This window comes from Doryrhamphus excisus, linkage group LG1, assembly GCF_037039965.1.
Source record: "Doryrhamphus excisus strain RoL-2023G ecotype Guam linkage group LG1, RoL_Dexc_Guam_v1.1, whole genome shotgun sequence".
Classification (NCBI taxonomy): domain Eukaryota; kingdom Metazoa; phylum Chordata; class Actinopteri; order Syngnathiformes; family Syngnathidae; genus Doryrhamphus; species Doryrhamphus excisus.
The window spans coordinates 923,645-938,632 of record NC_136357.1 but is presented as its reverse complement, the minus strand read 5'-3'; the positions used below and the strand labels follow the sequence as shown (position 1 = coordinate 938,632).

Below are 14,988 nucleotides of genomic sequence, written 5' to 3'. Positions count from 1 at the left end.
GGGGATGCTCGGGGCGGCCGTTTGCCAGACAGGACTCTCAGGCTTCCTAAGTGGCAGACTCATTTACTTTTGATTGCAGCCTCCTTTCAATGCCTGATGGCTTCCTTTGGCGGAGCTGCCAGCTGCTGCTTCTTTGGGAGCTCAGTCGGGGTGATGGAGATCAAGAAAGGACATACAATTCTGCTAACAGGAATAAAAGCTGGATTTCCACTTCTTTCCCTGCCTCTTTGAAACCTAGAAGCCATTGAAGTCTTGCTTATGGAAACACTGCAAGACTTCACTTGATCCGTGAAAAGCCTATTGGTTCTTCATTCTCAAGTGAAGTCTGATCAACTGCTCATGAAACATATTGCTAATTACCGTAATTCCCAGTGTATAAGTGTATATATTTTTTCATGTATAAAAACTGTGCGAAGAGTAAAATCATCACACAACAGCTTAACACTCAAAAGATATACCTCAGAAATATACAAGACAAATACAAATAACAATAAAAAAAAAATAATAGAAAATAGCAACTGTTTCAACAGCTTCCCATAATGCATTATTCACAGCGAAGCAGTTCATTGGCCAATGGGTGTTCCTGTACTCTTGACTTTATCTTTATTGTTATTGTCATGATACAATGAAATTAAAGCGCATACCAGTCAGTGCATGATTGAAGACCATACATAAAAGCTATAAAAGAGCCTAAAAACATATAAAACATGTAAAACGTGTAAAAATAAACATAAATAGGTGACACCGACATCCATTCATATTGCAGCCATACTTTCCATTCAAGCCTACCTTCATTCACAGTCCCTAGGTTACCTCGTAGCATGACAACTATTTTGGCTATTACTGAGTTTTGCCTTTAAACTCTTATTGATACTTCGCTTGTATATTTCTGAGGTATACGTTTTGAGTGTTAAGTTGCTGTGTGATGATTTTAGCCTTTTTATAAGATAACAGCGTGAGTCAGACTGATGACATGGACCCTATGCGGTTTATAGTCCAGTGCGGTTCATATATACTGTATGTATACATCTATTTTTCTCTTTAAATTTAGTAGGTGCGGCTTTCACACCGGAAATTACGGTTAGCGTTTTAAATACGAAACCTTCTGCAGGCTTGCCGAGTTCCCCACTTGGCCGTATGGATAGTCATTTCTTGTCCTTTGCAAACTAACTGTGCTCGTGGCGTCTTTGCAGGACAGCACAGGGATGAAGTTGTGGAAGAAGCGTTGGTTTGTGCTGTCAGACTTGTGCCTCTTCTATTACAGAGGTGAGTCATCTCAACTTTTCAGAGCCTTAAGCCATGCCCTTGGCTACTTCCATTCAGATGGACTCGGGCCCCGCCGGTGAATAGCCTACAGGTACAGGATGTCAGGAGGCAGCGGAAGTGGTGGTGAAAGAAGCACGGCTCGGATGGTACAAACATGCTTTTAAAAGAGAACCTATGCCAGAAAATGGATTTCACCCTGAAGTTCAACAAGGATCCTGGAATCATACTGGCTCCACACACTTTATGGTTTCACTCCCATGAATACAAAAACCTAATTTCCCTAAAATGTCCTTGTTATTTCCACAATATGTACAATAATATAATTCGTAAGTAATGATTTCTTTACAAATACACAAGCGTGAGGCTTGGTTTATTTCTTATACTCAGAATTAGGGATGAAATGATTCCTTTGAGTAATGTGAGTACATCCGTTAACAAAAATAAGAAGAATGTTTTTCTTTTTCACGGAAATCTCCCGCTTCCAAACAAACAAGAAGCGAGTTCACTCTGTGAATTTCTTTCAGCACTATGAACGGAGTGAGCGATTTTGTCATACAGGCTCTTTGTCTCGGTGGGAAGAGGCGGGGCCGCTTGTGTACACACAGCGTGCAGCAGAGTGTAATAGTAGAAACTGTAGGAGTAGATTGCAGTTTTTCACTTAAAATAAGTTAAACTCTCGTGTCTCGTGACACCACTAGTATTTAGAATTGCTCTTTAACCAAGCAAAAAAATATTTTATCTGGTTTAATTGTCAGTAGAATAGTGACAAAAAAAATGTGATGTCCGCAGCCCTATTAAGGAACATCAAAAATAAAAAATAATTGGCGTTTAAAAATAAGCATCACATATTTTTCTTTTTTTTTTTAAACGATACATGCTAACTTTCTGATGAGCAGTCAGTAGAAAACATCGAGTCAAAGAAATGGTTGTGTTATGATCAGCCACGCTGTCCCAGCAACGATGTCTGTTTAGGCAGCAGACGCAGTAAAAGCCCGATTCCAGTGATGCTGATTCTGCTCAATTAATGCCCGGCCTCTCATTCCGCTGATCAGGATGACATCAGGTCTGTGTTGTTTCTGCTGTCTGACAGTCCTGTTGCCGTCTTTCCGCCCACTGACCGACAAAAGCCACAGGCAGAAGCTGTGAACCAAAAGGATTTACTCAGATGGGCATGTTGCGAAACTGTATCCATCAGCATGGATTGGATAGAGTGGTTACAATCTCGCCTGTCCATCAAGGCCAAAACAACTGCTCTCCGGTGTTCATCAGACAATTAAAGTGCACTCAGGATCTCCCACGGTCTTAGCTTATGTCCAGTAAAATTCAAAATATGTTTAGTTTTCTTGCCCACTTTCTGCTGTGTGCAGCAGATTCCAAGTATCAAAAAGGGAGGTTGAGTTCTTGGCTTAAAACTTAAATCTCAATGCAACTCCCCCCCTGTGGAGAGTGCTTTATTGTCAATGTGGAGCCTCATCTGCAAATTTAATGAGGATTAGAGATGTGCAGGATTTGGAATTAACACTCTTCTTTTCCGCTAACTGCACTGTGGAACTACATCCGACCACGCCCTTTGGAGTTTACTTTTTTTTTTTGGTCGGAATCCTTTAAACACACATAGCCACGATGCTATGATGATACACCGTTTGTCTATTGCAGATGAAAAAGAAGAGGGGATACTTGGCAGCATCCTCCTACCAAGCTTTCATATATCCATGCTGTCTGTGGACGACCACATCAACAGAAAGTACGCTTTCAAGGTCAGTACTTTTACCAGAAAACGTTTCGGGGGCGAGTACTTGAGGGGAACACCATTTTGTCCCACCCCCCAAAAAAACATTATCAGTGAAGCATGAACACAACAAGGTAAAAATGGAGGATTTGTAAACAATGGTACATGGATGCTGTACATTGTACCCGTATGGTCACATATTTATAAATATGTGATTTATAAATATTATATAGTATTTTACGCAGTTTACGTTCCCTGAGAGTCAACAAGTTCCCTTGCCAAGCCAACCAAACAGAGACACCAAGGAGTCTGTAGATCTCCAACCACACGGCCCGCTTCTTTTCCAACCTTGTCACATGCTTCCAGAGGGGCAGTTGAGGCCACGAGGGGAATGCAAGAGGAGGGCATGACCTCCTCTTGTCTGCACATTCTTCCTTCTACGTTGTTAGTAATTTGGGGTCGTGGTACTTCATTCACAAAGAGAAAATTAGTATATTGAGCTTGTTCAATAACTCTTCTTTTTCTCTGTCGTGCCTGAACAATGTTGGCCGCGAGGCACCAGGCCAACCGTGCCGCAACGTGTCCGCCATATGATTCACTGCAAGGTAAGTGTAGGTTGATTTGCAGCTCTCATATATTCTCAGTGCCGTTCCTCTCAATGTTTGCATTATGATAGAAGAAATTCTTTATTTGAATTAGTTGCAATTCAAAATCCCGGTGAACACGACGCATTTTTTTTTTTCCCTCTTTCAGATCCGTGTACATTGTCATGACAGGCGACACATCCCAACATGCGAACATACTACTTTTGCACTGACACAGCCAAAGAGATGGAGTCTTGGATGAAAGTGATGACAGACGCCGCCCTCGTGCACTCGGAGCCTGTCACGAGGTTTGTAAAAGACGTACACGTGGGTCCTCGGTTCTGTGCCGCCACAGGAAACTTGTGCATGGCAAGTTTTGCGCTCAGATGCAATGTCTTTTTTTGGACTTAACTAAAAATACTGGCATACGGCCACGCCAGCTGATGTTGTGATACCGTTACTTCCTGGTGGTGAATAGAAGTGCTGCTGCTGGATGGACATGCTGGTGCAGACTATGGAATGGACTGCTTGGATCGGAGATTGGATTGGAGATTTTTGATGCAGGCCGATACAATCCGCTACTGTTTTTTTTGTAATTTTTTTAATGATATTCATATTGGATCGGGGCACCACCACTAATATTCACTACCCCTTTGGTCAACCATCATTAAGGATAAAGATTGAATGCTAAAGGGGTCATGGATTTAGTGCGCTGTTACAAGGAGATAATGCTTCCAGACTAGCCTGGGACAATAATTTAAGAAGGTAAAACGTGTGAGTGAGTAATGAAAGTATAATTTTGGTGTACCTCGACTTATATGACAGTCTAGGAATGGAACATGTTCCTAACCCGAGGGCCACATGTACTCATGTAGTCATTGCCAACGTTGTAAACCAGTCATGTGATATTCTATTCCCATCCTAAGCTGGTTGGCTTTACTGGCAACGCTTGTACATGCATTTGGGTTTGCTGAAGAAGATCAGGGGCTGGGGGGGGGTCGGGGCCAGGTGGGTTGGTGGTGTGCTTCAGCAATGTCCTGGGTTTTTGCTGGGGTGTCCGATGTTCCCACTCGTCTTTTGTTGTTTTGTCTTATGTAAGATTCTGTGATTATATGTGTGGGAAAAAATCAGAAGGGGTAGGATTTAATAAGCTTTGCTTCTTCCTGCTCCTTTTCAGACTTGTAGTAATGAGGTGTTGTGTGTGTGCATGTATGTATATGTATATATGTATATATAGGGAGCAACGTGGGAGCAAGTGCCACGAGCATATAAACCAGGGGTGGGCAAACTACGGCCCGGGGGCCACATCCGGCCCGCCAAGTGTTTAAAAACGGCCCGCCCATTCTTTCCAAAATATTTAATTTAAACTTAACATACATGGCATCATGGCTTGTTACGTGTAACATATGCCCCCCCCCCCATAAATTTGGCCCGCAAGTCAAAACATTTCCCCACCCGTGATATAAACACTTGGTACAGATGATGGACAGATCAGCAGTGGCTAATGTTATTTAGCAGCCTGCGTCTGTGCTGCTCTTTAAGCACGGGCAAAGCGGAGGCGTAACGTTCAAGCGCTTTGTCTCAAGCCGAGCAGTAGAGCCCAAACGGAGGTTTTAAAGGTGTGATGCCGCTGCAAGGTCCACCCGGACTAACAACACACACTCCTTCCATCCTGAGCGCGGAATTTCAATTGAGGTTTTTGATGGGCTAAATGTTGTTGGAGGTCGGTGGTTGGGGGTTGGAGGAGACGCCGTTGAAGCGCAAACTCTGACGGAACTCCTCTCCAAATGCCCTCTCGCCGCTGACCCAATAAGCCCCTCTGCCAAGAGGAATTTACTGATCTTTGAAGCTGTGACCTTGAGTCCTGGTGAGTACTGGTGTCAATTACCATTGGAGACCTCCTAAAGAAGTACAGATTTGTAGAGAGCAGCGAATGGATTACTAGAGGCTGAAACGTGCTCTGGCAGAGGCTGTGTGTGTTTTTTTGGTTTTTTTCTTGGAGATCTCACGTTCCCTTTTACACGCCCGGTCGTCTCTGGCAGCTGGAGGAAACATTGTGCAGTCCTCTTTGTTTCGAAACCTGAATGATAGCAGATGACTTCCATCTGTTCAGAAGGAATTAGGACTTGCAGGTAATTTGCATGCTTTCTGTGCTTTTGTCAGGTTGGACAAGCTAAGAGTGGAGCAGTGTGGACCTCGGGAGGTCAATCATGTGGCCAATCACAAGCCGCCCTTGACACAGCCCGAAATCGAGAACAATGAGCGCAACCGCGAGGTGGACCGCGAGCATTTGACAGCGGAGGACAGGAAGCACCGTGATGCCGAGCGCTACGGCTTCCAGACGGATGGCGCGGACCTGGATCGCCCCCTCACCAAGATCAACAGTATCAAACTGCAGCCTGCCCAGGCAGCGGCCGTCACGGTCAAAGCTGCGACACCAAGAAGCCCCGCGGAGACAGACGGCTTACACCACAGCCCGCGGCTCAATGGAGCTTCTGAAGCGGGTCCCTCTGATGGTGACGGCGTCCCCCATCAGCGAAGTCCTAACTACGAGCCGGACCGGACGCTGAGCAGGACCAACTCCATGCAGCAGCTGGAGCAGTGGGTTCGCACCCAAAGGGGACGCACCCAGGATGACGACACCCGGAGGTTTGTTTCATTGTTTTGCATTGATATTGTGTATTATTCTTTCATGCGTACTTTCATAAACATTCACAATGATTTTTGATTCAAATATTTGATATGTCATTCACCATAAGTCTGTGGCAATTTCCGTTTGTCTATAAGATAAGATAAGATAAGATATGCCTTTATTCGTCCCACAGTGGGGAAATTTGCATTGCACAGCAGCAAGAGTACAGAATCAGTAAAGCAGTACTGCAGTAGTAACTGCTGCCCACCAGGGGGTACCAGGATTGGGTTTTTAAAGGAACCTTTGGAACGCATTCATTCACTGTATTCATGAAATCCAACCGCAGCACAACCGCCATTCCTCTTCCACAGCATCACATCGTACCAGACACTCCCGAGGAACATGCCAAACCACCGGATGCCCTACGTGCCTCGTTACGGCGACGGTTACCGCAGCATGCCCAGAAACAGCATGGCACAGCGGGACAGCATCTGCAGCATCTCGCCATCGTTGTACGAGCAAGCCCTGGGTCCCCCGATGGCCGAGAAACGCCGCTCCATGCGCAACGATACCATGTGGCAGCTCTACGAGTGGCAGCAACGACAGGCCTACACCAGGCCCGCACCGGGGACCTACGGGCACATGTCCAGCCCCAAAACCATGATCAACCTCTCGGAGCACGCAGCGCCGAGCTACTCCATCCCGCCCTCACCCTCCCACGGATCCCTGTCCACGTATGGCGGCTACCCTCACGCTCGATCCTACAACATGAGCAGCGCCCGCTCGGAGATGGCGTCTCCCGTCTACCAAAGAGACATGAGCATTGACAGACGGCAGAGGCAACAAATGCACAAGGTTAGTGGAGAACCGGATGACGTGTTCAAGTCCCTTTGTTACCTCTAACAACCAAGGTTGTTATATTTGCATCTTTTTCTCTGTGGGTTTTCTATTAACCTAGATTTTTTTTTTTAGTTATCTTTTTAAATTCTCGGTCATTAAAAAAACGTCACACAGTAAATGTTTTTCTCTTTGAGTTGATAAAAGAATGTTTTAAACCTTGGCAACCGGCTCACTTTTCTCTCTGCGGTTTTCTGTCGGCTTTGCTGTTCTTATAGTGAACCAACGCTCCGTACAGGAAATGAATGCAAGGCTTTTTCCTCTATTATTTCCTGTCTCTTTCAGTATGCCTATCCACCCGATAGAAGGTCGATGCCCGTAGGAATTCCGGTCCAGACCATCACCGCCCAGTCTCTCCAAGGCAAGACTGTAAGTCTTAATTAGTTTGTACTGCTTTCCATCTTCTTTGCGTAAATAACACCCCACTGTTGTGATAATCTAGTAGCGTCAAGCCCAAGGTCCTAGAACCATTCGTTGGGGTTGTTTTCACGTTGCGTCGACTCAATTGTTCCCTCCATTTTAGTCTTAAGACGACCTTGTGACAGAATGTTAGGGAAGAGTCGCATCTTCAGTTGGCTTCTTTCAAGCGTTGGGATTAAGAGTGCCGATTTACTTGCCGCTCGTCTGTAGAGATTTGAAGACGCTGTCGCTCACAGCTCGCTAAGCCAGCTCAGAAAGTCCCCGTCGGCAATGCTGAACCGCCTCTCTGTCTTGAGTGGAAGTGGGGTAGCATGCATGCCGCCGCCGCCGCCCCGGCTACTCCCACAGTCAGGATCTGCATGAAATTCAGTACCTGGCGGCTATGGTGCATCTCCTATCCTGCTGTGTTCTCTCCTTCTCCACCCCCTCTTCCACTACGCTGCCCCTGCTTGGTAATGGCTGTGCGTCCCACACCCCCCCCTCCCTCCTTTGCAGCCTGAGGAACTGACTTTGCTTCTGATAAAGCTGCGGCGGCAGCAGGCAGAGTTAAACAGTGTCCGGGAGCACACTCTAGCACAGCTTACGCAACTAAACATGGATGGCGACAACCCAAAGGTCAGCCCCCCCACAAAGGATTCCTCTGCAGGCATGTTTGTTATTGTGTGGTGTCTCTGCCATCCATCTCCCACCTCCGCCGTACGTCCTGGTGAAAGGCTTGGGTGTCATTCACACGCATCCTGGACAAATCACTACTTGTATGTACTGTATATATATGTACTATACATGTGGATGTAATACAATTCATGACAAATTGTTATGATTATGACAGCAAAACTGGCAGAAATACGGTACAAAATACCAAAAATACTGTAATTTACAACTGGAGGACAATTTGATAGCGGCGATGTTTGACTAGCGCAGTGCTTCTTAACTAATTTTTAAAATAATTTTAATTTTAAAAATAATTTTAATTAATTACAATTATTATTGTATATAATATAATATATAAATTATTATTATTAAATTAAAATTAATAAAAAAATAACTTAATTTATATTATGAAAGCAGGAAGTGAACAAATGTAACAGTTACTGATTTTAAAAGTACCAGATGGAGGGGCAGGATTTAATAAGCTTTGCTTCGTCCTACTCCTTTTGGACATGTGGAACTGGGAACTGATTATGGGATGCACTCAATTGGAATCTGATGCATGTTCAAATGAAATAAAACCATTACCATTACCATTACCATTACCATATAGGGTATTTTGACATACAGCTATAAGTTGCAGAACAAGCCAAACTATAAAAAAAGTGTGAAAGTAGAATCTGATACTTAGTTTTTCGGTGTGGTGACTGTCGTTCATGTATGATATAGTTTCCATATGCATCCCTGTCTGATGCAGGACACGATTTAGTTTCCTCATAGGAGACATGAGCGACCCCAAATCAACATCAGGCCCATTTTAGCAGGACGAGCAGTTGATGAAGTTATTTAGCTTCTGTAAGGAGTTCAGGCAGATGTTGGCAGGGAAATGAAACCTAAAGCCATTGGGAAGCTTAACGTGGTTTTGGCTGCAAGCAACACGTGATATAATTAAATCAGGATCAGGACATCTTTAAGATGTCAGAACTCCGATTTGGCTCATGTAGGTCAGCTGAGTGTGGGGTGGGAGGGAGGTGGGGTGGGTGGGGCGTTTGCCATCACTTCAGACTAATTGTGCAGCCCACGTTAAACTGCCGCGACGCAAGCCGAGCCCAGCTGTCATATGGAGTCATTTCTCAAGTGTCCCCCGTCACCCCCTCTTATCAACCCCCCCCCATCTCTCTTTGCTTGTTGCTGACAAAGTGTGAAAGATGAAAGAAACACACAATGTGCCTCATTTCCTGTCATTCTTCTTCTTCTTGCCGCTGATGCTAGAATGATATTCTGTCTCATCATCTCCAAAGGACTCTCTTGTATTTGGACGCACAGGTGGGGCAATGCATGGTCACATGACCCCCCCCCCCCCCGTTACGTTATTGGAATACAGTGGAACCCGATTCATCCAATCCAACTCATCAATGAAAACACATATTACATTGCTCCTCGTGAGGCTCTTCTGCACTCCGTGTGCATGCAAGCCGGCCCCGCCTCCACTCACCGACACAAAGACCCTATATGACTTACAAAAGGGCTCAGCGACGGCTTTTATTGTGGCGAGTCAGCCAATCTGAGGGGCTGGGGGGGGGCGACTGAAGCGGGTTCCACTGTACTTAGACCCTAATCCTGACCCCAGCACCCACCTATTTCATTATGGTGACCTCATCGTTTATTTGCTTAGTCTTTATTTTCATTTGTGCAACCACGTCACATATGCATTTTATGAATTATTATTTATTGGAGAGTATTTTTTCGAGCTAGCCATATCTGCTTTTAACTGACAACTCCAGAGCTCCTGCATTGGAAGAGGGTCTCGGTATAGCCACACCTATCTTCTACAGATGAACGTGTGTGTGTGTGTACCTTTTTTCCATGGCAAACATGCAGTCCACAGCAAGCCGCAAAACCTTGTTAGCGTTGTCTTTGTGGTGCAGCACTGCTATGAACTGACTATGGCTCCTCTCCACACTGGACTAGATGAAGGAAAATGACCCTTTAATCATCATGACTCACACTTTGATTGAGAACTCGGCCCCCAGGCCTCAACTTTACCAGCAAGTAAGGCCAACTTGAGGCTGACTGTTGTGTTAACTTTGCAATGCTCCGTCCTCCATGGCATTCTGAAGACTGGTTGTATCTGTCGCTTGTGTCACCAGTGCCAACCCATTCATTGCTTTGACTGTTGTGTTGCAATGAAAAGTCATGCCAGTATGAACATGACTTGGAAATGACAAAGTAGAATGTGTGCTCAAAATACCTCTCGGGATGGTTTTTGGGGCACACTTCACTTTAGAAATGTCTCTTCAGAATAAAAGTCCCATCACGGTGTGAAGATGAGGGATACCGCTGAGTAAGGTATCCACTCGTGCATGTCTGACTTGTTTGGATTCATGATAAATCATGACATCATGGATGATTTTCAAGTCATCATCGAAGGCATCCGGTTGGTGGACTTATCCACGGAGATCGGAACATATGGCCGCCCTTTCTAAAGAGCGCCCCCAACCAACCCAACCGCTCACAACAGCTGCATCGTCACCTGTTCAGCTGCTGGCCGTTTGTCACTCGTCACGCTGTCACACGCCGCTGAACGTGAGCGTCTGCATGCTCTGTGGGGAGTATTTGTCTGCCATGTGACCCAACCGGGGAAAAACATCTCACATTTTGCAAATGTCAGCGTGGAGGCCATTTTTGGATGTTGGCTCATCAGTACAGTCACGGTTCAGACATCACTCTCTCACGCCATCACGTTTTTTTCATGTATTAATTCACACATTCATACCATAAAGACAAGTTATATGTAGTATTCTGGTCGCTAGGTGTCAGTAACGTTACACTGATGAGACAGTACTTTACCGTAACACGCCCTCGATTCTCCGACACGACGTAGTGAAAAAATAAAGTGGTAGGTTTTTGCCTTCTTACTTTGCACTTTCTCCTCACTCCATTGTGGATAATCAGCACCCGTTCTTAAATATGAATAACCAAAACGAAAGTGGGATGTTGTTGTTCCCCCAAACCACTTTCCACCATTTACAGTGAAGAAAATAAGTATTTGAACACCCTGCTATTTTGCTATTTCTCCCACTTAGAAATCATGGAGGGGTCTGAAATTTTCATCGTAGGTGCATGTCCACTGTGAGAGAGATAAACTAAAAAGAAAAATCCAGAAATCACAATGCATGATTTTTTAACAATTTATTTGTGTGATACAGCTGCAAATAAGTATTTGAACACCTGAGAAAATGAATGTTAATATTTGGTACAGTAGCCTTTGTTTGCTATTACAGAGGTCAAACGTTTCCTGTAGTTTTTCACCAGGTTTGCACACACTGCAGGAGGGATCTTGGCCCACTCCTCCACACAGATCTTCTCTAGATCAGTCAGGTTTCTGGGCTGTCGCTGAGAAACACGGAGTTTGAGCTCCCTCCAAAGATTTTCGATTGGGTTCAGGTCTGGAGACTGGCTGGGCCATGCTAGAACCTTGATATGCTTCTTACGGAGCCACTCCTTGGTTTTCCTGGCTGTGTGCTTCGGGTCGTTGTCGTGTTGGAAGACCCAGCCACGACCCATCTTCAATGCTCTGACAGAGGGAAGGAGGTTGTTCCCCAAAATCTCACAATACACGGCCCCAGTCATCCTCTCTTTAATGCAGTGCACTCGTCCTGTCCCATGTGCAGAAAAACACCCCCAAAGCATGATGCTACCACCCCCATGCTTCACAGTAGGGATGGTGTTCTTCGGATTGTACTCTTCATTCTTCTTCCTCCAAACACGCTTATTGGAATTATGACCAAAAAGTTCTATTTTGGTCTCATCTGACCATAAAACTTTCTCCCATGACTCCTCTGTATCATCCAAATGGTCATATGCAAACTTAAGACGGGCCTTGACATGTGCTGGTTTAAGCAGGGGAACCTTTGGTGCCATGCATGATTTCACATCATGACGTCTTAGTGTATTACCTACAGTAACCTTGGAAACGGTGGTCCCAGCTCTTTTCAGGTCATTGACCAAGTCCTGTCGTGTAGTTCTGGGCTGATTCCTCACCTTTCTTAGAATCATTGAGACCCCACGAGGTGATATCTTGCATGGGGCTCCACTCCGATTGAGATTGACCGTCATGTTTAGCTTCTTCCATTTTCTAATGATAGCTCCAACAGTGGACCTTTTTTCACCAAGCTGCTTGGTAATTGCTCCGTAGCCCTTTCCAGCCTTGTGGAGGTGTACAATTTTGTCTCTGGTGTCTTTGGACAGCTCTTTGGTCTTCGCCATGTTACAAGTTAAAGTCTTACTGATTGTATGGGGTGGACAGGTGTCTTTATGCAGCTAACGACCTCAAACAGGTGCATCTGATTCAGGATGATACATGGAGTGCAGGTGGACTTCTAATGGGCAGACTAACAGGTCTTTCAGGGTCAGAATTCTAGATGATACACAGGTGTTCAAATACTTATTTGCAGCTGTATCACACAAATAAATTGTTAAAAAATCATGCATTGTGATTTCTGGATTTTTCTTTTTAGTTTATCTCTCTCACAGTGGACATGCACCTACGATGAAAATTTCAGACCCCTCCATGATTTCTAAGTGGGAGAAATAGCAAAATAGCAGGGTGTTCAAATACTTATTTTCTTCACTGTATATATATATATTTCCACCATATATTTATACCTTGTTGATGTTTTTTTTTTTGCTCAAGAGGCAAAAAGCGATGGTGACGCAACTACACAATAGAAGAGCTCATGTTTGGTGCAGGTTTAAGCCATAAAAAGTGCATTTTATTAGTCTATAGAAAACCTTTTACCACCTCCCAAATGTGTTAGAGCCCTCTAGACATGATCTAACACCCCTATAGGGGCCCTATATGGCTGTATGAAGTGGTAGGTTTTCGCCTTCTTACTTTGCGCTTCCTCCCCACTCCATTGTAGATAGTCGGCACCCGTTCTTAAATATGAATGACCAAAACAAAAGTGGGATGTTGCTGTTCCCCCAAAAACCACTTTCCACCATTTCCAGTGATTTTCTAAAGCCCTTGCAAACTAGGATTTGCTTTTTCGCACACTCAGTGTCGATTTCTTCAGTGGCACTGATTGATTGCCTCTGCTGTGGAAGCTACAATTAGAATGGCTAGAATGTCTGCAGGATTATGCAAAAATTTGTGGAGGGTTACGTGTTTGGTAGAAATCAGAGAGAGAGAGAGAAACGACTCGAGTTTTGTCTGTTTAAGAAATTTTTTTCAACCCTAACGCCAAATCCTAAAGATGTATTTAGTGCATTTTATTAGTCTATAGGAAACCTTTTACCACCTTCCAAATGTGTTAGAGCCATCTAGACATGATCTAACACCCCTATAAATTCAAAATTAAAATATGTACAGTGGTGCCTTGGTTAACATCATTAAACGGACTTAAACCAAAACGGACTCTAACCAAAGCAAACCCAGACAATCCCTCGGGTGAATAGCGTTCCCTTTTAGTCGGCATCATTGTCAACAGGCTGCCACCTGCCATTTGTCATAAGCCACCGCGTTGTGCCGAGAGACAGAGAAGGCGTTGGTGATCCGACATCATAATTGTCCAACAAAGTGTTTTTGACTGATCTGCCACTGTCGGTGTGTGCTATCGCCCTTCATCACCGCCGTGTCGCAACTTCCACACAGTATTTTGTCTCTTCATAATAATGTTGTGTGTTTCTGTCTGATGATCTGATCTTTATTGACAGCTCAGTCCTGAAGACCCCAGAGAGCGCCACTACATGGCGGAAGAGGGTGATATTGACGTAAGCTCCGTTCTCCCCATCCTTTAAGATATACGCTGTGTCGACCGCCACATCCACGTCTCCCATGTGTTTCCTCCTCAGGCCAAGCTGAGCCAGTTGTGTGAGCAGGATAAAGTGGTGAGGACGCATGAGGACAAACTCCAGCAGCTGTACAGAGAGAAGGTGACTCACCACTAAATGACTCGATGTTGCTTTTTCTATGGAGGGACTCTTAAAAGCAAGTTTTGTCAGGCCGATATTAAAGGTATTCCATCAAGGCCTAATCCATTTGGTCTGCGTGAGCAAGAGAGAGAGAGAAACGACTGAAGTTTTGTCTGTTTCATGTTTTTGTCCATTGAAAAGACTTGGACTTATTTTTCCATAAACGTAAACGTTCCATTATTTACTCATTCCCTACCAAAGAAGTATGTATTTATATCTCATTGATGGGTTTTTTTTGCGCAAGAGGCAAAAAGAGGTGTTGACGCAACTACACAATAGAATAGCTCATGTTCGGTGCAGGTTTAAGCCATAAAATTGCATTTTATTAGTCTATAGAAAACCTTTTACCACCTTCCAAATGTGTTAGAGCCCTCTAGACATGATCTAACACCCCTACAGGGGTCCTATATGAACCAGCACGGTTTATTAATGAATCTGCTTCTGCACTGATGGTGGAACTGACAAGTCGTGCGTCCCTGCAGCACACGCTGGAGACGGCGCTGCTGTCGGCCAGCCAGGAGCTGGAGCTGGGCTCAGACGACCCGGCTTCCATGCAGAGCGTCATCCAGCAGAGAGACTTACTGCAGAGCGGCTTGCTCAGCACCTGCAGAGAGCTATCCCGGGTCACAGCTGTAAGCCCATAAATACAATCCTAAATCTTTCAAAGTTGCTTTTTTTTCCCGTCTGGAAAAAGTTCAAGTGTTTTTCCCACATCAGGAGTTGGAGCGGTCGTGGATGGACTATGATCAACTAGAAGGAGCGATGAACGTGGCGAAGAGCAACTTGTTGGAGCAGCTTGAAGCGCTGAGAAGTACACAGGTGCGAATATGTCATCG

General features: G+C 44.8%; 1 protein-coding gene across 16 annotated transcripts in view; it reads left to right on the top strand.

The window, feature by feature from the left end:
- The window catches only part of LOC131131339 (pleckstrin homology domain-containing family A member 5-like), a 78,375-nt gene that overhangs the window by 55,071 nt on the left and 8,316 nt on the right, over nt 1–14,988 (top strand). For 7 of the 16 annotated variants that reach the window (XM_078789495.1, XM_078789435.1, XM_058075966.2 and 4 more), the window contains 13 exons: nt 1,194–1,266; nt 2,923–3,023; nt 3,772–3,887; nt 5,743–6,228; nt 6,583–7,066; nt 7,394–7,477; nt 8,024–8,143; nt 9,449–9,502; nt 10,148–10,228; nt 13,895–13,951; nt 14,033–14,113; nt 14,635–14,784; nt 14,870–14,971. In XM_078789495.1, coding sequence (XP_078645621.1) covers nt 1,194–1,266; nt 2,923–3,023; nt 3,772–3,887; nt 5,743–6,228; nt 6,583–7,066; nt 7,394–7,477; nt 8,024–8,143; nt 9,449–9,502; nt 10,148–10,228; nt 13,895–13,951; nt 14,033–14,113; nt 14,635–14,784; nt 14,870–14,971 — 1,989 coding nt within the window. Of the gene's footprint in view, nt 1–1,193; nt 1,267–2,922; nt 3,024–3,256; nt 3,601–3,748; nt 3,888–5,742; nt 6,229–6,582; nt 7,067–7,393; nt 7,478–8,023; nt 8,144–9,448; nt 9,503–10,147; nt 10,229–13,894; nt 13,952–14,032; nt 14,114–14,634; nt 14,785–14,869; nt 14,972–14,988 lie in introns of those variants that run through there. The other 9 variants (XM_078789550.1, XM_078789787.1, XM_078789523.1 and 6 more) reach the window with 8 other exon arrangements.